This window comes from Oenanthe melanoleuca, chromosome 2 (genome assembly GCF_029582105.1).
Source record: "Oenanthe melanoleuca isolate GR-GAL-2019-014 chromosome 2, OMel1.0, whole genome shotgun sequence".
NCBI lineage: Eukaryota > Metazoa > Chordata > Aves > Passeriformes > Muscicapidae > Oenanthe > Oenanthe melanoleuca.
The window spans coordinates 116,123,310-116,148,063 of NC_079335.1; the positions used below are offsets into that span (position 1 = coordinate 116,123,310).

General features: G+C 36.7%; 1 protein-coding gene across 2 annotated transcripts in view; it reads left to right on the plus strand.

The window, feature by feature from the left end:
* SKAP2 (src kinase associated phosphoprotein 2) overlaps positions 1-24,754 on the plus strand; it is a 118,814-nt gene that overhangs the window by 45,847 nt on the left and 48,213 nt on the right. For both annotated transcript variants that reach the window (XM_056484641.1, XM_056484642.1), the window contains exon 5: positions 24,241-24,318. In XM_056484641.1, the coding sequence (XP_056340616.1) occupies positions 24,241-24,318 (78 nt within the window). The remainder of the gene's footprint in view (positions 1-24,240; positions 24,319-24,754) is intronic.

Sequence of the window (24,754 nt, forward strand, 5' to 3'; positions counted from 1 at the left end):
AATTCTGGTATTCTTCCATTCCATGTTTGATTAGTATGCTTCAGTATATATAATTAAGGCTTTGGAGTCAGTGATTGCTTAAAGAGTGGGGATCATTATACGTTTCAGAGACAATGCCCTCACAAATACATAAAATTTGGGAAATAAGCACAAAAAGTCTCTAATAGATGAAAAGGAATTGGAGAGTACAACAATTTCAACATTTGGCCGAGTCTGTAAGGCCAGAATTCTAAAACTGTGTCTTGTTTTCTGTGGTGTCCTTTGGAGAAGAGGGGGAAAAACACCCCATAAAACCCCCACCTAAGTCAGAGAATAATGTTGACTTGAGGAAAATGTTCTGTCCTTGCTCAGTTTTAATGTCTGCTTATGTCAATGGAAGATGTTCACTTGCTGATGAGATAATACAGAAGTGCTAATTGGAGATTAATACTTAAATTCGTAATTACTTAAGTTTAAATTAAATTTTTCTGGCTTTTTCCTCTGACTGTCAGGTATGCTGGTTCATTCCATAGATAAATATACATTATCCCAAATCCTCTTTAAACAGTGTGCTGGAATCACAGCATAGTTGATGCTATTAACACATCAAGCTAGAAATTGACTCATTTACCAAAACTGTATGGTGCATGAAGTGTCAGTATATTGGGAAGATGCTGGGAACTGCTGAGACAATGTTTAGGAATCTGCAGTTTGGACCTATCTTCTGGCTGATGTTAACATCTCTATATTTACACAAGCACAAATTTCATTGTGCTAAGTACGTCTGACAAGTCATCTACATCTTTATGTTAAATTGCTTTGCTTTTTCAAAACTAAAACTATCTATAATTCAGCCATTTCATTGAAAGCTGCACACAGGTGTTTGGTGCACTAAGGCACTAAAATAATTTATGTCTATTAGTCTGACCCTTCTTAACATTAAAACAAAACTATTTTTGTTGTTTTCTTCAAAAAGCTTTCAATATGATGAATCTCCAATAAAACCAAATGCAACTTCTGATGATTTAAACTGATCTTTTAAAAGATAAATCAGATTCCATGGTTAGCACTGTAATCATCTTGTCATGCTTAGTGTGATTATTCACCTTTTAAAAGTAATAGCAAAGTTTTTCAGGTTCTGCAGTCTTCTGCAGGTTCCTGGAATGAAAGAACTGTATACATACCACGTAAAACAGACTGCTGGATGAAGCTTTATATTTATGATTCCAAGACCCATAGGAAATTATATATTGACCTCATATTTAATCCAAACGTACTATAAAACAGAACAGGTTTTTCAAGACTTAAATGAATTTAGTGAAGGTTTCATCAGGAAATATTGGCAATGTGTGCCTCAATTTGCTAGGAAAATAGTTGTGTCATTATCTGTCATCTTGCGAATAAACAGTTCAGTTAGGTGTGTGCCTTTGAGAACTGCAGCTGTGGCAGTCTGCCCTGTATTTGCAATTGAAAGTGTATGCCTTAGTTCATATTGATCTGAATTTAACACCAAATATTCAGTAAAGAATGTTTTTTTCTAAAAAATTACTTCGTAATCAAAGATTGCTTGTCTTGGGAGAAAGTAGAGAAAAAAGATTGTAATGATTTTTATCCATCAAACTTTTATCTGGTGTTACATTTGGAGGGTATTTTGGCTATTATCAGTGCATGCATCTTTAATGGACTGAAATTTTATTTTTAAACTTCCTCCTTTGATTTGGGCAGTGCTGAATGGTAAGAATTTCTGTAAAATTGGATACATCCTGTCTTTTGTTAACACAGCATAGGCAACACTGTAGTTAACATCTTCTGAAACACAGTAGTAATAAATACAATTAATGTTATTTTAATGGACATTTTTATGTTGCAGTGATCAGTGTAAGCTTTCATAGTGAAGTACATTTAGTACATATGGTATTGCTGCAGTACTAATTACATTTATTGCAATGGCTTTTGCTCTGTGTCTCAGCCCTGCTTTTGTGCGGTGGACTGTTTCATAGAGGCACGCTGATAAAATATATGCTATGAACACAGCAGATGATATTAGAATAAATAAATGTTGAAGTTGGTTATAGCTGTCTGAAGGCCTCTTAGTTATGAAATACATATCAGGGTTGGTCCCAAGTGTTTTGAGGATAACTGTGTCAAGAGAATATATGGTGAAAGGAGACTCTGCTCTATATGGAGCCTTCCAAATCTGTTGATGTAAGCTTTGCCACATACACCACTTCTTATTTTTACCATTGCCATTCCTCAGTTGCTCAAAGGCTGCAAACAAAAATAGGGTCCTGTTGTGGTGTGTGCTCTGCAGATAAAGAAGGCAGGGTGTACAATCCAGCATGGTGCCTAAGCTACTTTTTTAAGGGTGCTTATAATATTAGACTTGGAATGATAAATAGTGGAGTGCTGTCCTTGGCTGTTCTGAGAAGTGGGGCCAAAGACCAAGAACAGAGTGTGAGAACTTGTGTCTGCCTGGCAGTGGATGCTAGTGCAGGTATGTATATCTGCATCTTGATTCAGAACTGCAAGAGGAGAAATGATAAAGTTACCACACCATACTCAGTTTATTACTTCTGCATAGGTAGTTGTGCTGTCCACAAAGCAGTATCAGACCTATGCCAGATGTTTAATTTAGGTAAATACATCCATGATTTTGGAATAAGAGCAGATATATGAAATGGAAGACTCTCAGGCCTGATTTGCTGATTATTTATTTAAGCTTTTTTCAGTCGTCATGCGATTCCTGTCATGCTGGCTTCTGCTGAAGTAGAAGAACTAGTTCTTTTTAATTGCTGACATGCTCTGGGGCCTGAAGTATTTATTAAATTTTTAATACTAGAAAACTCTACATGTGGTAGAGTATAATACTGAAGACTGAGACCACAATGTAGAAAGGAATATTAAAAATAGAAAAGTAATAGGATACTTTCTGTTGCACTTCTAATAAGATGTTCAAAGCTCATCAAAAAGAGCACTGAACGGAGAGGGTAAAGCCAACAAATCTCTTCACGTTTACCTCATTCTTTGGAATGTCACAACCCAGGGGAAAGGTGATTTCTGATTTATGGGCTGGATGTGGCTCCCCCTGAAGCAGCTGACCTGACTCAGAGCACGGTCCCTGACACCTGTGCAACCCTTTTGCCTCAACTCTCCTGGGCAGATGGCTTGGGGATTCTATTTCTGAGAGTCTAGCTGGCAACAGGACCTGTGCCCAGTGGAGGTGGCACACTCACCCTGTGACGAGGACTGGGCAGGAGAGTGGGCATGTGTGGGAATAAAGATCTCACTTGGTGGAGAATTTCCCTGGTGTGGAGAGGTGCCAGTGAGTAGTGTGCACAACGTGACCTGGCTGATGCAGAGGTCAGCCCTTCATGAATGGAGGAGACCATTAAATAGGGCAGGACCTCAGGAAGACGGGACTAAAAATATGGAGAAAGAGGAGATAAAGAAGGGGAAATTATGAGGGTTGAAAAACAGGAAGCAGCATGGAAAGTCACATTACTGGACATGAGTAAGACTATAAGACTTTGTGCAGAAGAAAGGGTCTTCCCAGAGAGAGGTACGTCTGTCAGTAAAGGGAATGCATGGTATAGAAAGAAAAGGGGTGGGAAACATGGTTTCTTGCAAGTATGGTTTTTGTTCAGCTTCTGTGCAAAAAGTTTAATGAATTTTTGTTAGAGATCTCTGGCTAATCCATGTGGTTATGGGAGTAAAGTAGTGTCACTAGAAGTGAGTGGAGAGTATTTTCTACTGCTATGTCCACAGGACCCTCCATCTACTTTCTTACCACCTAAGGGGAAATATCTGTTAAAAATATCCTTATAAAAGGATATCCTTATATGTTAGCGGTGAGAGAGATGAGTCTGAACAGCCCACTCTTGATGTGGTGATGATTGATATTCTGGTGTCGTTGTGGTCAATCAAATGGTCAAGTCAGGCTCTAACAAGAATGTCCCAGACTTGATGGCTTTGAAGCTGTGGTTTAAAATGGAAATGTCTTCTGGCTAAAGGATTTGGATTTAAGTTTGGAAGTTTGGAAGCTACAGTTCTTCCTTGAAATTTTATTTAAACCATATAAATTATGGCAGAAATTAGTTTCCTGAATTTCAGACTTTTGTTTCATGTGTTTTCTTTCACCTGTGGCAATCAGAGGTCTTTTTAGTTCTCCCATATCTGCCTGTTAGGCTTGATGGTCCTTCCTGTAGACAGTGTATATTGATTTATAGCACTGACAGGCCCAGCTCTTAGCTTTGGATTAGAAGCCTATTTCCTGTGTCCTGTATCTGCTTTCACAACCTGCCATTGCAGTTTACTGCTCTTTCCTATCTTGAAGGTTAGAAGAGGACTAGGAAATGAGGAGAGATGAGTGCTGGAAGACAGGCAAACCAAGGGAAGTCCCACAGGTTCCTGGATGTTCTCACAGCTGCTCTGGGATCAGAAATTCTCCTGTGTCTCAAGAGGAAGGGGAAAAACTGACTCTGTGACATCTTGTTACAATACTGCCCCATGTTTCATTCCCAAGTAAAGTGAAAATTTTGAATTAGTTGACTTAGAAAGTTGGCCACAGAAATGCATGAAAAAATACGTGCAACATTTAAGAGGATCCACTACAGAAATGTCCAGGGTGCACTTGTTTTCACATGCTGTTGTTATTTTCTCCTGTTCTTAAGATATTCTTATGGGGAAGAAAGCCTGCACTTTTTGTGGTAGTTTTTAATGCTTCAGCAGATGATGTTCCTGTCTGCTGGGATAGTTGATCATGAACACAGACCTTCAAGCAGACTAAGTTTAGTCTATGGCATATGTCACAAGTGTGACTCAGCATCAAAAATGTCCTTTTGTATGTGTTTTGTAGAGCTGATTTTAAGTAGCTAGTAATTCTTAGACTGGGGGCTTGGGGCATCTGACAGTTTAGCCTGATATCTGCACAAAAGTCTCAGTTTAGCACCAAAAGCAGTAAGGTTGTAGATGATGGCCAAAATTGTAGCCCAGTTTGGACACTAGACTGCCCAAAGTAGCAGACCTGTCAATTCTAGTAAAGATCAGGACAAACAGGAAACTCAGTGCCACTAAAAATATAATTATTTTTATTTCTTCAGTTTTGTGGAATAATTGCTAAAAGAATAATGCATAAGTATCTGAATTTTAAAGTTTAGTCTTGTATTGCTCACAGACTCCTTCAATGACAAGAATGTTCTCTTTAGATAACACTAGGTGAATATTTAGGTGAATAATTTCAGCCTAGATTTCTTTCTTAAAAATGTACATAGCATTTCATTTGCAGAGCACCAGCTGAGTTGGCCTTAATCACGTCTCAGGTGAGGATGAAGTGTAACACTCGATGTTGTTGCAAGACATATTGTCAAAGGGCATCATGGATTGTGAGTGTAGGGCATATGCATTATTACCAAAATCCTGCTAGGATTATGGTGGCAGCTTTTTATGATAAAGAATTGTGGCTGGAGAACTTAGTTTAATCTGTGGCTTGTGTGGTTTTGGTTTGATAAATTAATTCTGCTTGTACAAAAAGCATGGTTTTTACTAAGTATCACTGGTGAATGCCAGTGACAAATTTTGAAAGATTTTAGTGTTGCTTGTTGCTTCACCAGTGAGCAAATCTGGGCCATTTCTTCTCCCTCCTCTATCACTGGTGCAACTGCACTCCCCAGTATTGAATAAACGATCCCCTGTTAGAACAACTGACATCTGGAAGACTCTTCACAGTGCTTCACATAGCAATGTTCTGACTCAGCCATTAGTTGTCAGAGCTCAAATCGGGGTCATCTCAAGAAATCTGTAATGCCTTTTACTTCTAGCAAGAGCTGGCCTGAAAAATCTGCTTAATGTTGTCATTCAAAATTTACATGGTTTCATGAGGCTTATTAAAAGCAATGAAAAATGCAGCAGTACGTAACACTGATAAAGCCTTTTTACCTTACTATTTCAAATCACGTTTATGGACGATGGATTTAGCTTCCCACTAGCCCAGGGCAGAGGTATTATCTCCATTTTATGGACAAGAAAACTGAGTTAGATTCAATGACTTGTCCAAGGTCATATGTAAGACTGATGGTATTGGGGAGAAAAAAAGGTCCAGATTTCTGCCTTAATTAAGTGATAATTTTTTTGAATAAACTCAGTGTCTTAGAAAAGATGCATTGATGTCTTTGTCTTTAGGGTTTTAAAAATAATTTTGAGGATTAATTTTGCAAGCCATGAATCAGTATTTCCCTAAGAAGCATGATTCTCAAGACTGAGAATATAAAGAATTCATCCTTTTTGTAGACTTCAGTTCACTGCTTACTACAAAAACTTTGTTGTAGTCCACTTTGGCTCTGTTGTTGTCTGCCTTTGTGAAATAAAGCTGCCCTCATTATTTAGCTTTCTTCCATTTGCATATGTACAAGAGGGAACAGATGCTTTCTGCAGGGATTTTGTGTACTCATTCATATTCCCACAGTGGTGGCCTTGTTCTGAAACACACTGCTACCCTGTGGAAAAGCAGAATAATACATGGACAATATAGCAATCAGTCTGTTATTAAACATTTGAAAGTACAGCCTTAAGGGGAAAAATATAAACATAGAGTTACAGTTTTAAATCTGAAGCAAGTGCCATGTAATTATGATGTATAAGAGTCTTTTCCTCTTAACACCGCTGGAAAGCTATGGGGAAAAAATATTTTGGAAAGAAATTTTTGCAGTCCTTTAGTTTTTGAAAAACAAATCTAATTTTACTACTAAGAATGTTTTGTGTTTCAAAAAGGAAAAAAGTGATTATGCTTATTCCTCATTTTGAAGATGATCTTGGACGTTCCATCTTAACTATTGCTATATCCATGCACAGAAAATTATATTGATATGAACTTGAGATTTCCAAGCATGACCCAGACTACAGTTCATTTCCCAAAGATTTGTGAATAGTGAGGCATTCACAGGAGTTTGGTCCTTCTTTCCTTTTTTTTTTTTCTTTAAATAACATTTTTGCTGTGTATTTTCTGATACCTAAACATAGATTTTAAGAGAACTAAAGCTCTCTCTGGACATGTAGGTACACAATGAAAAAATACAATTTGTACACATCATGTAAAAATGCAACATCTCAGTGACTTCTGAGAACTTTGCTTTTTAGAAAAAGCAAGTACATTCACTTTGCTTTTGTCTTTAAAATTTTTAAGAATTAAAATGACTTTGAGAGGAAGCATATACAATTTTAACCCAAAGCATCAAGGCATGCATGAAATAGTACATGAAATAGTGGAAACCTGTGCAGTTAGATTAGAAAGTCTTAGAAAGTGATAGTTACAAGTGCACCAGTCATTTAAAATAATACAAAACAATACAAAACAAATATGATTCTGAAGCAAATGCTTCCTTACTGGAATTTTCTTTCTTGCTATTTTATCACCTTCTACTATTGGTCTTGTTTTAGTAGTAGCTGAGAGTATTAAAATATATTAAAGAGGGAGGAAAGCACTTACTGAATTATTAATATTCTGTTTATGGGTATCTGAAAAAAATAGAAGGTCATAGACTGACCTAGAGACCTTGGCAGTGTCCTTTAAACAAGCATTAATCATATGTAGTGCATCAAATCATCATGTGCAAGATAACACTAGTGACCTCTCCAACTGAGAATAACAAATGACTCTTAATTTTCCTTTCTGTACATGACAGAAGTGTTGACAACCTCTGTATATTTTTTCTTTTGCCCTGTACCTAATCAACTGATCATTTTCAACACAAAATTTTCCTTGAAGTCTATCTTTTCACTCCTATTTCTGCATGATAGGGACCTGTGTAGTGAAACATGTAATGATTAGTCATCATATATACATGTTTATGTCTCAAATCAAAATACTTTCTGCATCTTTGATGAAATAAAATACTGAAAAAAGCGAATCAGAACACATTAACTAGTTAAAATACATAATATTTATAAAGCTGTTCTTCAAAATACAGGGAATAATATACCATGCTACAGCATTCTTGGGGAAGATGCATACTGCCTGAAACATTTTTTGGATGATATCTTTATTCATATGAAAAATCTGATATGATCATGCATGATTTTCTACATCACCTGTATGAAAGCTACTTAAAAATCCTGAAAAAGGATCACTATTATTTGTAACAGGAGTTGTGATGTGCTCAGAGACACATCTTTATACGCAGTTGGAAAGTCTGAATAAATATTTTAGAGCTAAACTGAAGACTTAATTGCCTGTCAGCTGCAGAAAAGATCTTGTTAAACCAATTATAACCCTGTAATCCCTTAGTCTTCATTCTGTTATGGGCTACAGTGCATCTGTAGGGTACTGGAGGAATCCACAGGATTGGTGTGCCTGAAAGGGTTAACAGGCGCCTTAGGCAATATTTCATGACTCTTGCTGCCTTTACAGAAATTGCATGAGGATTTCAGCATTCTGGCTGTCAGTCTTGCCCCTGCTCTGCCACCTGCAGTCTGATCTCTCCAGCCGGTTTCCCTCTCCCATTTTTGCAGCCTGGCCGTAAGTATGAGCCAGGGCTGCTTGGCTGAGCCCTGCAGAGACTTGGAGCTCATTCTCCATCCTGCTGTTCATTCAGCTTCTCACCATGGATTTGGAGGCAAAGCCTTATGCCATTTGTTGGCACCTTGGGGTGCTGCACATCAGAAGTCTGGCCTTGCTTTGTCTTTCACTGGTGATGCCAGTTCTTATTCTGCCTCCCCAATTGTTTTTCCTGACTGAATTTCACTGAATGGCAGTGGGACAGAGTTCACAGAAGTCTAATAGATTTTAGGATTTTAGCTGCAGACATTGTTGATGGCATTTGTTTACTTGTTTGTTCTTTTTGGCACTCACATTTAGAGACCAAATTAGCAGCCTCTGGTGCTGGTTGCTAATGGTTCACAGAAGAATGCATGAGCAGAGAAGGATATCAGATTAAATCTCAGAAGGCTGAGCATTTTGAAGTACCATGGAGCATCTTTTTAAGGAGTTGTAATGAGTGGCTAAATAAACTCTGTGTTTTAGCTGTTGCTGGAAGCTTTCAGGAAATACCTCAGTGGTGGTTTCAGTCTCCATCCCCTGGTCAGTCAAGACCACATACAGTTGGACCTTTTCCACTAATCAGCTAAGAAAATTGTCAGTAGAGTAGAGTGAAACCCTCTTGTTTGATTGTATAGGCAATGTCTAGGGTACTCACTGTGTTCACATCAATTGCTCTTTCCATTGATTCCTTGGGGTATTACAAATTAAAGAAGATTAGACACTCTTTCCATAATGCAATTAAATATTGAAGTTACATTTGAGTTGTAATATCATTGCTTTGCTGGAATCCCCTGTGAGAGTTTTGCCAGAGGTTTAAAATTCCTAGGCCAGATCATATTCTATATTACAGAAATGTATAAAAAAACCCCAAATTTGTGCCACAGCTTCCAGCTCAGTGAGCTTCGAATTATGAAAATCTGAATAACAGAAGAAAAATTCATGGATCGAGCCACTCTGTAATTTATAATCCTTCACGTACCTACACAATGCTTTTTTTTCTAATGGACTTACATCTAGTATGCTTTTTAACCAGTAAGATTCAGATTTCATCCTTTTTAATGACTTGCTTCAAGGGGAGATCTAGAATTTTAGTTCTAGAAAATTATTTCTGTTCTACTTTTTAGTTTCTAATTGGCTAAAACTCCTGCAGAATTTGCATAGAAAGTGTTTTATGTTCTGCAGTGTACTGTGTAAGATAATAACTCTGCCTAAATCTTCTCTTCTACTTGACTTCAAGAGGACACCATAAATGACACAGGTGTGAAGATCAGTATTTGTGTCTCTATCATCACAGGTAGATTCAGGTGGTTAATCCAGTCTCTTATTTTTAGAAAGTTAATTGCTTCTTATGGTGGAAGAATGAGAGATTAGTGTGTTTTTTTCTTTTTTCTTTCTTCTTCCCATATGCTGATATGTTTTGTGCTGCAGCTCACATCTTTCACCCTTCAAGTGCTATTGTTCAGCAGTGACACCTTCAACTTTCTGTGTTTAAGAAGGAAGTGATAAACTTTAGGCTGTTCCATATTGTACCATGTCTTCAGTCACTTTTTTTGTGTTTTAAGACGAGTTTCAACAGTGAAACAATGGAATATGCTGATTTTTGGGTTGTTCATTCATTTAAGAAAGAACTGTTGGTCATTGCTTTGATGGCCTTCAGTGTTGAAGTTTGTCATTGCCCCCTCAAGTTGGTGCTTCTACTGTAGGTTTTTCTTTTTTTCTTTTTTTTTTTTTTTTTTTTTTCTCTCCTGTGGATATATACATTAGTCAAACACATCAAGTTTGTGATGTATGCTGTGATTGTACCTGATGAATAAGTTAGTCTTCTGTGCTCTGCCAGTTTTAAGTTCATTTCTGAATCCAGGTTGCATTTCTAGAGCCAGCTGGATAATTTAGGCTCTGTAGGCTAATAATTGATGTATGGTCCAAACCTGGATGTTTCAGTTTCTCTTCTGACCATCAGTCTCTCTCAGTTTTCTCTTAGTGCTTACTTTCTTTTTTAAACAATCAAACCCCCACTTTGGTCTGCCTAGCAACTTTTTAATGCTGTTTCTCCACAGATCAAGAGCTGATGTTAGGAAAATTTTAAAAATTAAACAGTTGTGCTGTTCTAATACTGAGCTCTAGTTCTGTATGGACATTAAAATTGTTGTGCCTTGTACAGCTGATACAATGTCATGCTTCTCTGAAGTAAGTTACTATAGTGCTTGATCATGCAAATTAGCTTTTTAAGGATTTCTACTTTATTTGTCCTTGAATACAGGCTCTTACATTTGTCCTTATAAAATACTTTCAGATTTACTCCTTTAAGTTGTCAATTTATTTGCAAATTTTATCTTCTGCAGTTGTATACAATGGCAAATTAAGCATGAATAGTTTCATAGATATAAAAGATTATATGATTTTAGTGTGCAACTAGGATTACTGTCCATGTTAATTCTTCTTAGGTGTTTAGAAAAATATGCTTCGATTAATATTTGATTACCCCCCTCTAATAGGGGTAGAAACCTCAAAATGGAGAAAAAGCTTGAAGGACTATGCAAGTCTTTGTTGTCAACTTCAGAGCTACAGAGGTATATGTAGGTGTAACTAATTTTTGTCTCTCTTTAATTAAAGTTTGTTGGTTTTTACTTTCTCACTATAGGCTTCATGGTGACTTTTTTTTTTCTTTTTGTGTAATCTTAATTTAGTCTTATTGCTTCAGCTCATTTTTTTAAAATAGAAGATGCTAATTTACTTGTATTTACACAGATGGCCATCTCATTTTTTTACTGAGCAATATGCTATAACACATTATTTTCCTGCTGGTTTTCTGCTTCCATGGAAATTTCTTGATTTAAAAACCCCTTTATGTGACTGCATAATTGCAGTAATTTTAACCCTAGTAATAAAAAAAAAAAGGTCAGAAGGGTACTTTTTGGGTCCATAAAATATGACAGTAGATGCTGTCTCAAAGAAATAATTAAATGGAGAAGTGATAATATGTGTGAGGGGATCTTTCTGAGAGTATTTGTAAACTTCTGATTTCTAAATGTTGCCTTCAGGCTTGGTAAGAAAAGCTCAGTGTTTGTAAAGATTATCCTGACAGCAATATGCTGGGTCAATTGTCAAGACATGTTTAGCACAGGGGGATGTATTAATCTGCTACAGCTACCACTGTAAGTGGTTGGAATAAATAGAGGGCTCAAGCAGATGAAGAGGGATTAACTGTGTAAATTGAGCAAACTCTTCAATCACTAAAACACTGATTTTGCAAAGGATTAGTCTGCTTTTGCAAATATTGATTACTGATTTGTTACTGGGAATCAAGATGATATAACTTCTTCAGTTGGTATGTAGTAAGCTATGTGAAGTGTACATCATTCATATTAATGGGATTGTCATAGGCACTACAGAAACTGACAGATTTATTAGAGCAGCGCTCTTAACGTTGTCATAGTTAAAAGTTGTGTCAGCATTTCCATTAAAAGTTCCATTTTCTTTTTTTTTTTTTTTGGTGTTCATAGATCAACTTTAATATTTGCTCTGTTGAAATTTGGTAATAGCACTTTAGAGCTTTGACACAATTATTTTTGTGCTCTTTTAAAGAGAACTGAATTATCACATTTTTAAATTAGAAGAAAATACTGTATATTAGTTTAAAACAAATGTTTGCAGGTTTGAATTCTTTGTTTTGAGGGCAAGCTTTGAGTGATACTGTGCATGTTCACGAGTTTCATTGTGGTTGGTAGTGAAGTGATGCATGTTAGGCAGTTGCTATAAAGTGAAAAGAACTGAGGAATGTTTGTATAAATGAGCTCTTTTGCTTGTATAAAGGCTTGTCTGGCTTTTTACCAGTGCTGCTAGTTTATCTGACAAAAGTTATTATGTTGCCTACGAATCCTGATGTCCCACTGGTGTCCACAGACCAAAATACTATCACTGGATACTGCCACTAGACCAAGCAAGGCTACTCTGTTATCAGGTTCAGTTAATTCATTAATGTTATAAGTGGTTCAAGTTTCAACAGTGGTTGTATTCAGTGGGTGGTTTGTCTTTATAATCCTTGATTAGATTTATTTGCAGAGATAGGCTTAAGGAAAACTCAGGTGTGGTGTGAGAGTCAAGAGACAAAAAAATGAAAGTTCAATGAGTTTGGAAAAAATCCCACTGACATTTATCCATCCACTTCATCATTGTAAAAGTCTTAAGTTGTAAAATACGCCCATTTCTCTTGATGTGTCATCTTTTTCCTCTTATACAGGTATCACAAAACTCAATCACAGCTCTTCTCTTGATTCTCTCTTTTCCCAAACTGTAACCCCTGTTGCAGCCTATGATAGTGTTTGTGATCTATAGGCTTAACTTTTGGATTTCCCATGGCTTTCAGATGCTGAAGGAAACCTTTATGTGTTTACCATAGGAAAAAATGAGCTGGTATCTTGCAAGTCATATAAGTGATTCTCTTTCATTTTTGGATTTCAATCCCATACATGGTTTTAAAATAAAAATAATTGTTTCTAACTGTAAATAAAAAATACTATTTCAGATATTTCTATTATATACTAAAGCCAGCAAGAACTGCAAGGGTCATCTGAGAAACATGTAGCTTGGTATAACTTAGAAAGATCCTTGAAAAATTAAAAGGGATATTTCCATTGACTAGAGGTAACAAAATGGGACTTATGGGGGAATTTGAACAGTTGGTCAGATCTCCTCTCTCTTGTTCAGAGACAAACAGATTGTCCAAGAATTCTTGTTGCTTGTGTCTTCAAGTGTATGCTTTTTTTTTTCTGGAGCCTTCAAATGGACCAGAAAAATATTAGTGCAGTAATTCAGAAAACTTGGGAGTTGATATTGGAAGGTGGTTCTTCCTGTCATTCTCAGTATGCTCCAAGGTGAATGGCAACTGAAATTTACATCTGGAAAGCTTTCAGGAAACACAGGAGTGTTCTGCTGGTTTCCCGCAGTTTGCTTCTTACAGTATTTCCCTTGTTCCTTTCAGTTAGGTCCCATGCAATTACAGGAAAACAGGAGAGTATTTTATCTTTGGGGCAGCAACCTCCTTGTGAGAGGAGATTTGAAAACAGTGATGTGTTTTTTGAACCATAAAATCTTTGGATTTTTATTACCTCTTTATTACCTCTTTCAGAGTACTTGGAAATAAAGGCACTGTATAAGTCACTTTTGATTTCCGTACCTTTAATTTTTCTCATGGTCTTGCTCTGTAGATTGATTTTTCTAAGTACAATGTTATCATTGCAAGAGACTGTAATTCTACCAGAACTTCCCATTTCTACATACTGAATTATATTTGACATGCATTTTGTGTGCTGCAGTAAGGAAAACTTGAAAGACTTGTATGAGACTTTCTCCTTCTGTTATTATTTTAAAAAGGCTTGCCTTTACATGCAGACTGTGTGTGTAAAGTGTAAAGTCATACCTCCATCTTAAACCAAATTAGCTTTCAAATGCAGAGGAGCTTTGAGTGTGATAGTTCACTGATCACTGAGCATAGCTTTTTACTTAAATTATCAGTAGTAGAAATGTATCAAAAATGAGGCAATGAGGCAGAACATTCAAATCATTTTGTGTTTGCAGGAATTCATAAAATGAAATTGAAAACTGGCCTAGGACCTCTTCATTGAAATCGGCAACTGCCAGTTTTAAAGATGTGTTTTAGCTGACTGTAAGAATTTGAATCTTTTCCTTCATACAGATGAAAGATTTTTCAGCTCCAACCAGTAATGTTAAAACTTTTTTCTGATCAAGGATATGAGCTGTTGGAGCATTTAAAATGCACAAAGTGTGTATGTGTGTTTCCTTTCAGAAGTTTAACAGGCCAAGCCTTTGGCCAAGAGTCAGAACAGTTGGAACTTTGCAGACTACACAGCTAATCCAAGAGGGCTGCCAGTTGGCATACATGACTTCCATATATAAAACTCATGTGATTTACATTGAGGTTTTTGTTGGTTTTTCATGGCAGTCTGAGAATTTCCTTGTTTCCCAGGATTTCTTGGGTTTTGCTTATTGTATTTATGGTGTGTTATGCTTCTGATCAGAGCACAAGTTAAAAGGTTCCCCTGCTAAAATAACCCTCTCATAGATTGAAATTCACACTGGAAGATTTTTCTCTTTAGCTAAATTTGGCGCTTCTCAAAATGTACTGTTTTGTTTTTTTCCATTATTTTTCTTTCCTTTTTTTTTCATTAAGACTTATTAGATGGTGCTTAAACTAGCTTCTAGAAACAGAACAAATTAGAAAAGGAAGTATACACACTAGAGCATACTCAGAAGAGACAGGGCAAAAAATTTGGGAAATTATAAAATTAAGAGGAAGAAAATTTATATGCCTTTTGTTTCAAGAATGTGTGATTCGTGGAAAATCTAACTTGCATGGTATTGCCAAAATTTGGGCAAGAGTTCACAGAGTTCACACTGTAGTGGGCTTTACAAGATCTGTCAAAATATTGTTGAGTAATAAATACTTGGATTACTAGGACATTGAAAATAAAAGAACATGTACTACTAATTTTGAAGTATAATTTAAAAGTTCATTGTTTAGCTTTGCAGTAAATGACACTTAGCAGTTTTTCTGCCAAAATATATTAAATCATTCTTGTATTCAGTTAAATAGTTGTCATTGCTTGGTCTCAGTGTAGGCTTACTTACTGAAATAAAAGGGCCAGTTGCCTGACAATGGAATTTTAGGCCCTTCAAAAGTACTAATTAAAAACATTATGACAAAATAAGAAAAGTAATAGGGAACTTCTAGTCCTGATAATCTCAAGTTTTTCTTAAATTACTGTGATATGGTATTGCCAAGGGATTCTTATGTGTACCACGTGGCTATTTAAAAATAGTAGTAAATTGCAGAGTACAATTGTAGTTTTACCTCTTCCAGGTGTTTTAGATGTTAAGCTGAAAATCGTATTTTTCACCTGGAGGTATTAAATGAAAGCTTTTAGCTTGCTGTTTGATATGCCTGTAGGACTTACTGTTAGCCATCTGGGAATACAGGAATCGTGATATGGTTAAAGATGCTATCCATATGCAATTTGACATCATGCTGGTCCTACTCCAGCTGTAGACTCTTTATTCCTGGCCTTTTAATTTTCTCTGATTAGCTAACAGCACCTTCTGTGGTTCAAGCTATCATGTTGATATTCAGAGTCTTTACTTAGGGTTTCTAATCAAAATTGGATGTGTGTGCTTGTCTGTGAGACAACGCTGGGAAATTTCAGCTTGCCTGCATAATTTCATGAGAATTCCCAGTGCCTCTAATTGATCCATGATGGTCTGTTTTGACTTGGTTCTGTCTGCAGAGCAAGGGCATTGTTTTTATCTCTGTGCTTTCCTGCCTACTTTATTTCTCATAATAAAGTTTGAAGCTGTTGCACTGCCAGAATTTGTGTTGCCAGTCTCCACCACTGATGGGCCTCTGGATGACTGAAACCTGTCATGTGCTGAAATGATTAAGTAAATGTTACTGATTCTTTAAAAAAAACTTTTGCATGCCTTACAACATTTTTGTATGCCTTGCATTACAGTGATGTGAGTGGGAGATCTTGCACAAGAGACCTTTTCTTTGCTGCTGTATCTTTCTTTCTGCTTGCCTCAGAACATTTGAGAAACAGCAAAACTGGGAAGGCTGCTTTGGTGAAGTGTTCAGTGGTCCCTTTTCTAACACTGTAAGTTAATTTGTGCTTACAGCAGAAAACATCACTTTTTAAAATTCACACACACACACCCTACCCCTCCATGTGCCATGGGTGAAATTTGTGAAATTTTAATAAATACCTATATGAAAGTTAAATCTGAAGTGAAAGCCATAAACTCCTCTGTATGTTAAGAAGCTATGCAAAATGTAACAGTGGGTGTTTCAGAAGCAATTAAAAAACCATAAAAAGAATGCAGAAATCCAGGACAATATTAGTTTGCAAATTCAGAGTTAAGTTTGGATGAGGAGTATGTGATCCAGGATAATTCTATTTGGCTGTGGATCCTAATGAATGGAGACAAACTGGCTGACTCCTGTAATTTGTTAAAAGAAAAAAGGAAATTTTTTTGTCAAATGAAATGCTACTACTACTAAAGAAACTTTGCTCAGAAAACAGATGAGGATTGAAAAGCCATGAATGTAAGGTTTTTAAAATTTAAAATAACTAAACACAAAGTTTAGGGGCTAAATAGAAATTACTAAAAGAGATGCTAACTTCTTCAAAGAACTAGATTTAGTTTCTGTAAAGAATCCATTGCAGTGGTTTTTAGGCTGCCTGGCCCAATGCCTTCTCCTCTGCTTACAGGAGAGATGGGAAGAGAAGAAAAGGGCTTGTACCACTGTCCTTCTGAGGGATGAGTCCATAAAAAATACTCAGTGTTTAAGCCTCTGAGGGGTGTGGTATTAATGTTTGTAGTCCAAACTTCATATCCCAAATTAGAAGAATTAAAACTAGAAACAGATGACAGTGTTTTAAGTATTTGTTAAAATACACTGCTGGCTCTTCTTAGAGGAATATATGAAGGCAAGTTTTTCTGTGAAAATTATTGTAAACTGTTAGAGACCACAATGGGTAATGCTAGGGATGGCTCCAGAGCAAAACATCATAGACTAGGAAGCCTTTGGAACAAACACTTTGAAGACCAAAATGCTGGCTTTTTTGTGAACTAATCTTTCAAAAGCTAAACATTTTCATTACATTTATTCCAGGAATGAAATGAGTTTTCTTTAACATTTATCTTTTGATTCTCTCATGTTAAACTAATTCAGAGCTGCCAGGCTTCTACATTTGCAAAATGCAGAAGTAGTCTTTGTGGAAGTGTTCAAGACAGTTAATGAAACTGATGAGATTCTATATGATCTTCCTACTGATAACTTTTCTTTAATTAAAAAAATTTCTCTAAGAAATGGGATTTTTTTTTTTTTCAAATGTGGTGTGCATTAATCTTCTCTTTAATAAAAAAAATAAATGTAGGGAGAAGATATGCATATGAAAATAAACCACCTCCTCTTTAGCCTAGATTCACAGTGCTTGTGCAACAGATGTGACTCCAGTGTATTGCTATGTACAGATTCAAAGATAATTGAATCCTTCTGTAGTAGCTATTAAAAATGGGTAAATGCTGTATTTCCAGATCAAAATGAAATGGAGAGATATGAAAAATTTTGGAAGAAGTGTGTGAGAAGGGGGGTAGGGGGGAAGAAAAGAAGATAAAATTAGGTTTTTTGTGTTGCTAGAAACATTACTCCTTTTTTGCTCAACTTTAACACAAATATTTTCAGAATATCTCTGCCAATTTTGAATTGCAGCCTGAGAGATAGCTTGAGGATGTGCTTGAGGACAAAACCACTTATTTTCTGCATTTTCTGCAGGAGCAGGCTGTCCCTTTGTGCCAAAAGATGAGCTGGTGGGGAAGAAGACTAGCCTGTGTGAACAGGGAGCTTTTGCTGGAACTCTGAAAAAAAGATTTTTATGACTTTTGAAGGAAGAGGCAGGCAACTCAGGAAGAGTACAAGTATGTCCTCTCATGCAGAGAGAAAATTAGAAAGGCAAAAACCTAATTTTTCCACTACTGTAAAAGATAAGAAGTGTTTTAATAAATATATTAACAACAAAAAGAGGGCCAAGGAGAATCTCCATTCTTTATTAGGTTCAGAGGGGGAATGTTGTTACCAAGGATGAGGAAAAGATTGAGGTATTTTATGCCTTCTTTGCCTCAGTATTCAACAGAAAAACCAAACATGCTCAGGGCAACCAGGCCTCTGAGCTGGTAGACAGGGACAGGAGCAGAAGAGACCCCTGAAATCCAGGAGGAAATAGTGACCTGCTGTGCCACCTAGATATTCACAAGTCTATGGGACCACATACCCATCCAAGGGTACTGAGGGAGCTGGCAGAAGAGCTGGCCAAGTCACTCCATCATTTTTCATCAGCCCTGGCTCACTGGGAGGTCCAGGTGACTGAAGGTTGGCAGTGTGACACACGTTCACAAGAAGGGCTGGAAAGAGGATCCAGAGAGCCACAGCTCTGTCAGCCTGAGCTCAGTGCCAAGGAGAGCTGTGGAACAGATCATCCTGAGAGCTTCATGCAGCAGTACAGGACAGCCAGGGGATCAGGCCCAGCCAGCAGGGGCTGGGAAAGGCAGGTCCTGCTTGACCAGCCTGGTCTCCTTTTGTGACCAGCTAGCCACTGGGGAATGAGGGAAAGGCTGTGGGTGTTTTCTACTTAGAGTCTGTAAAGCCTTTGATACTGCCTCCTGCACATTCTGGAGCAGCTGGCAGCCTATGGCTTGTACCAGTAAAATGTAAAATGTAAAATGCTGGCTGGGCTCAGAGAGTGGTGGTGAATGGAGTTACATCCAGTTGTGTCAGTACTGGGACCAGTTCTGTCTAATATCTTTATCAGTGATTTCTTTGAGGGCATCAAGTGCACCCTCAGTAAGTTCTCAGATGACACCAAGGGTCTTCAATGCAAAAAAAAAGGAAGCTGGAAAAAGAATTTTTAATAATGGTATTATTAATTATGATTGTATTTTTTTTAGTTAGAAGAGGATAAAGGAATAGTGATCACTGTTTTCTCCATATAATCAAACAAATGTATTTTTTCCTTTCAGTTTTCTTTTACAAGGAATGAACAACAGTGAAATATTCATATTTGAGCAAGATGACTTTACCATTATAATGGTTAAACCTCTGGTCCTCTACTAGGAAAGCAAGCTGTAATCAACCACTTAGCTGTTACTGAATTACACTTATCTCCATTTTGCCTGTTTAACTTCCCATGAGCATGCTAAGCACCTCTTTAGAATGCATTGACCTCTGATTATTTCTAGCTTTATGTATCCCTTAGCCCACATTGCAGAAGTAAAAAAAAAAAAAATCCTATTGGTAAACAGTGCAGAATAATATAGTCTGGTTTTGTTTTATTTATTTTGTATACAGGATGAAATTTTTACATCTTTAGGTCCTCCAAAAATCAAAATTCCAGGCACAAGGATTGAATTTCATGCTGTGAAGTGACACTGATGAAACTTGTTTTTATGTAATGGACCAAATTCACTGTTGCAGTAAGGTGAAAAATTAAATCATTCAGGCTTTTGCCTGTTTGATTACCAAGTTGCAAAAATTGTAGTCGTGCCATAAGCTGTGGTTTTGAGATCTTTCTGAATCACAAGATATTCTGTGTTTGTGGGAGTTGTGCAGTAGAACCTATACATTAATACACCTATGTTAATAACATTAATGTTTTTCTGAAGTCAAAGCCTGACTGGTAAATCTAGCTTTATGCTTGAGTGAGAGCATTTCACTTTCTTTTCACTGGAGGAATTTTCAGCCTGGCAGCAATAGTATTATAATAACTGCCAGCTGCTCACTTGGCACAGGAGTGCCTAGAACCAAGAGGAAGAGCCCAGTGCATCATCCACATAATTTACTTTTCTCTAAGATGAAGGCTTAGGCCTTATAAATATTTTGATCTGGTCTTTGATGGCTTTTATACACACCAGTCTGAAAATATGCACGTGGAATATAACTTGCAGATTTTATTTTGAAGTACATTGGAGTAATTCCCACCAATAGGGAAGAGATAGGAAGAGAAGTTATTGTGGGAGACTCTTTTGTGAGTGGGTGGTCAAGAATGAAGGAAAACCTGTAACATTAAGCAGATGGACCTCCCTTATTTTATACCATGTATTGGGTATGCAAGATTATCATCTCCCTAAATATTGGATAGTTTTGAACTGGTCTTCACATCAAAAGAATAAAATTCAAGACACTATTTGTGAGGTAGAAACTCTGGAATGGAAATGAGACCTTTTTATATCCTCAACTCTGTGCTTGCCCACCACTGTCAGGACAATGACACAGCAGAAATTAGGTCTGGAGGAGTAAATAAAAGCAATCATTGTGCCTTTCTCTATGTATAAACCCACACAGCTGCAAGTCACAGCGCATTTCTTACAATGCCACTTTTCTCTTGGGTGTTTAAAATTGGCTTAAAAAACTAGAGAGTACCAAAGGAGAAACCAGGGAGGACTACGATCTTTTTAATATCATTATTTCAAAATAATTTAATAATATCTGGAAGCAGACCATACAGTGCTAGGGAGGCTTGGTGATCTCTGGTGGTCTCATTTTGAGAGAGAAGTTTTGCCCTCAAACGTTTTTGTACTGGGCTTGACCATAGGTTTCTCATTAACAGGCATTGAGACACCCAGGAAAAGGTAGTACCAGTAGGTACTATCTGCATCCCCACATTTAATTTCTTACAATGGACAATCTCCAGTGAAATTACAGATAACTGGAATTCAGGCCATTTCACCTACATCCATGAGGGAAGGAGACAATTCTCCTTGTCATGAAGACATCCTGGGGCGTGCATGGGGGTATAACATGGGAAATTCTGAGCTCTAAAGGAGTACGTGATTTGAAGCATGTGGCTTAATTTGCTTTATCGTTCTTTACTTAAAATACATAGTAATGCCTTCTTTCTTGGCAGAATTCCTCTGTCTTAGATTCTTTATAGAAGTAACTGTCTTATTCAAAGTCTCATGCTGCAGTCAGCTAATGAACTTCTCATCTCAGCTGCTGGTGTAATGTAAGCAAATGCTTCTTTACTATAATGGAGTACTGCTTTAGTGATACTTTTTTATGAGATTTGTGTCAAGCCTGATGTATTTCAAATGAATGGGGAAGCAATATTCTGATTGAAAGCAACTGCAAAAACCAACTTACTATGTAAATTCCACACTTTCTGCTGGGAGTTCCCACATCTAGTGGCTGCAGTTCATTCTAAATCTGTTTGAGATGTGGACAAGACAGTAAAGAAATGAAAAAAATGGAAGAAAGATTGACAGGTAATACAACTTAGAAGTTTCCCATGCAGGATTTTGGCAGTAACTGTGAGGAAGATGTGACTTGCTCTCTCCTCTTTCCTCCCCCTGTTGTTTTTGCTGTAGTACTGGGACGATGGTATATCCGTGTTTGTGCCTTCTTCCTGCCACATATGCACAACACCTGTGGTTCATGAGACTGAGAGGAGGTGGTTCTATCTCTTTCCTTTATCCTTTTCATACTACTTATTCTCCCTTTCCTTCCTTCTGAAGGTACAGGGCAGTGAAAGAAGGAATTTAACCAGATTTATGCTTTTTCTCTCTTGTACAGCTGTATGTGTCATGGGATATTACAATTGGGTCTGTTTCTACTGCCCTTCTACTAAAATTGCGTCATATTTTTTTGGTTCCCAGGCTTCTCTGACAGAAGGATAATAACATGCATATGATCTGTTTCTGCTTCAGCTACTTACAGATTGTGAGTGGCAGCGGGGCTGACCAGCTGTGGTTTGTTTTTTGGAGTTACTGTCTCAGTTGCTTTCAGGAATATAAAATGAAACTGGCTTCTCTAGAGGTTAAGGGTGGGAGGAGGACTTCTTTCTGTAGTGACACGAGACAGTGAAACACTCTTTTTCTGTTCATGTTCTTTTCCTCACAAGCTTTCAGTGCAAAATAAATGTAGTTACAGAAAATACCATCACCAAATTTATCCTGACTTGTCTCAGCAGAAGCAGCAAAACTGAGAGTGGAATTTTGATTCTATGAAGTAGTCAGTTCCAATGACAGAATAACAACACTAAGGAGTCCCCAGAGTATGTGCTTCTCTAGGACTCTGTTGTCCCATTTGATTTGACTGTTCACTAAATGATCACTGGCCGAGCTTCCTCATCAAAACACAAATTGATACAAACAATATTGGGTGAAGTTAGATCTAAATGGCGGTTGAAATTCTTAAATTGTAAAATTTTAGAGTGAGCTGCTTTTGTTTGTTTGTTTACTTGGGTTTTATGTCTTCCTCATCTGTGGGGTTGCACTGTTCTAGGATGAGCCCTGCTGGATGAGGTAGAGTTGTAAGCGTTGCACACTGATGCCTCCCAATGACCAACGTAAAGCAGCACACAATGCATATTTGTAAAACTCTTCACCTCCCCCACGTGTAATACCATCATTACATCACCTTTTAAAGCAACTACTGAACATATCACACACCAGCCATCCAGTGTCTTTGTGTTTAATTCCTATTTAATGTTGGGCTATGATTGCATATTACCAAGCAAAGGGAGGACAGCTGTGTCACTTTAAAATGAATGTTTATCGTGCTTTTGTATTTTTTACACAATAGTCAGAATTACACAGAAGCTAAAATAGAAATTAGTGTACTCCCAATCTTTAAAAAGGAATGTTAATTTAAAAAAAAGAAGTGGAAATATCAATGTAAGTAAAATTCTATCTACTGTCTTTTGGTGTCAAGCAAAAGATTTTGCAGTCTAAGGAGCTGGCTGTCTTATTTAAAGAATGTATTCTCATTTTGAGTGTTTTCATGCTTTAAAAACCAGCATTCTCTGCACGTTCCTATCTCTTTCTTGTCTTTTTCCTGTCATAATTGTATTTAAATAAGGCTACCATAAAGCAACTCATTAGTGATCACTGAATTTAAAAAAAATTATTTTAAGGAGCAACCTAAAAGCCCAGGAAATTGACATCACCTTTCAGAGACAGTGCTTGGTTCAAGGTCAGACCATTGATCTTGTGCCCAGACTACATAATTTAAAAGGGTGTTTTTAGCACAGAATTTGTCTGCTAATATCAGTTCTTTTCTGTATGTTTATATTGATAGAATGTAATGAGATTACATATATTCTGATGAATAATGGCTGCCTTGTAAACTTGTCACCTACCTACAGTGACTCTTATGAATATTTGATGACAATAAGTAGTAGGAACTTCACTGTATTGCTTACATGCACTTAAAAAACCCAGCAGCACAGGAGTACTTTTTGCTCTGTTTTTTTGCTTGGGGTAAGCAGTGTGATATTTATATTCATATTAAATGTTATACACATCTAACATATTCTTGTTCTAAATACTAGGAGTTCAGTTTAAATCACCATTCTATTGTTTTAGGAGGAAAAGGTTGTAAGATGGAAGACACAATTTTTAACATTTAAAGTTGTATTTTAAGATGAGACAGTAAGATTGGTCTGTCTTACACTTATATGAATTAGCAGTTGAGAAAAAGAAAAAATACAGTGAGCTATACTCACATATTGTACAGCATGTCTAAAATTATTGTCTGTAGGTCAGCAGTTTTATAGACCTCTGTACAATGTCTTTGTTTTATCCATTATCACCTTACAGATCCTATAGGCAGTAGTTTTGTGTCATATTGAAAATGAGGCAAAATCTGTCAGCAACAGGCAGCACTTTTTATTGTCTTTTCATCTGGTTTCTTTTTCTGTTGATGTGTAATAGAGGATCTTCACCTTGTATGCTGTTTCTAGGTATTTTGGTGAAGCTGTTATAAAAAACTACATTTCTGATCTGTGTTCAGTTGAGATTCTTGATTGTAATTCTCTTATTTGCACGTCTGAAAACTCAGCACTTTCATTATCCAACTTGCTTTACAGATTATGTTTGAAATAGTTGCTGTATTTTGTTTAGTGACATTTTTTTCCTTCTGAGATTTGCAAGGCCTGTTATGCAGCTATATTTTTCCTTACTCAAGTGGTGAGGAAATCAGCAACATCTCTGACATTGATAGGCAGATGTTTTATTTACTTAAAATAATCTGGCATAATAGTTACTAGATTTTTTTTTTTTCATTAGCTCTTGCATACTGAGAGTGTAAAAACCATAATTTTATCAATGCTCCTATAGCAGTTTTCTTGAAAAGCAGTGCTTTACAGAATTTGTTTTTCTTTCAGGGAATCAGTTTCCCCCTGTTGCAGCTCAGGATCTTCAGTTTGTTCTGAAGGCTGGATACCTGGAAAAACGTAGAAAAGGTAAGTCTAGCTATCTTTGTGAAAGCTAGTGCATATTTAATGCCTGGGAAATCTCTATGTCTGTATTGGATGTTATACACATGAACAACTTTATACAGGAGTGATAAATAAAATGAGAAGAAGCTCAAACATTGAAACATTATTATGCAAAAGAAACATAGCACATAATTGCTCCTATAGTATTGAAAGAAAATCCTATTTATTTACTAACAAAATCATGCTGTGAAAGTCCAGTCAGCCGTAATTCAGAGATTTTCAGATATTTTTGAAGAAAACATTAGGAATGTATGTACAAGTACCATATGTTGACTTCATGTTTCAGTGAGCATCAAGATTTATTTTCCTTCAAGAGGGCAAATATTGATCTCAGCTTTGGTTCAGTCAATATTTACCTTGATTCAATAAATCTTATATTGTCACTTTAATACCCACTTAA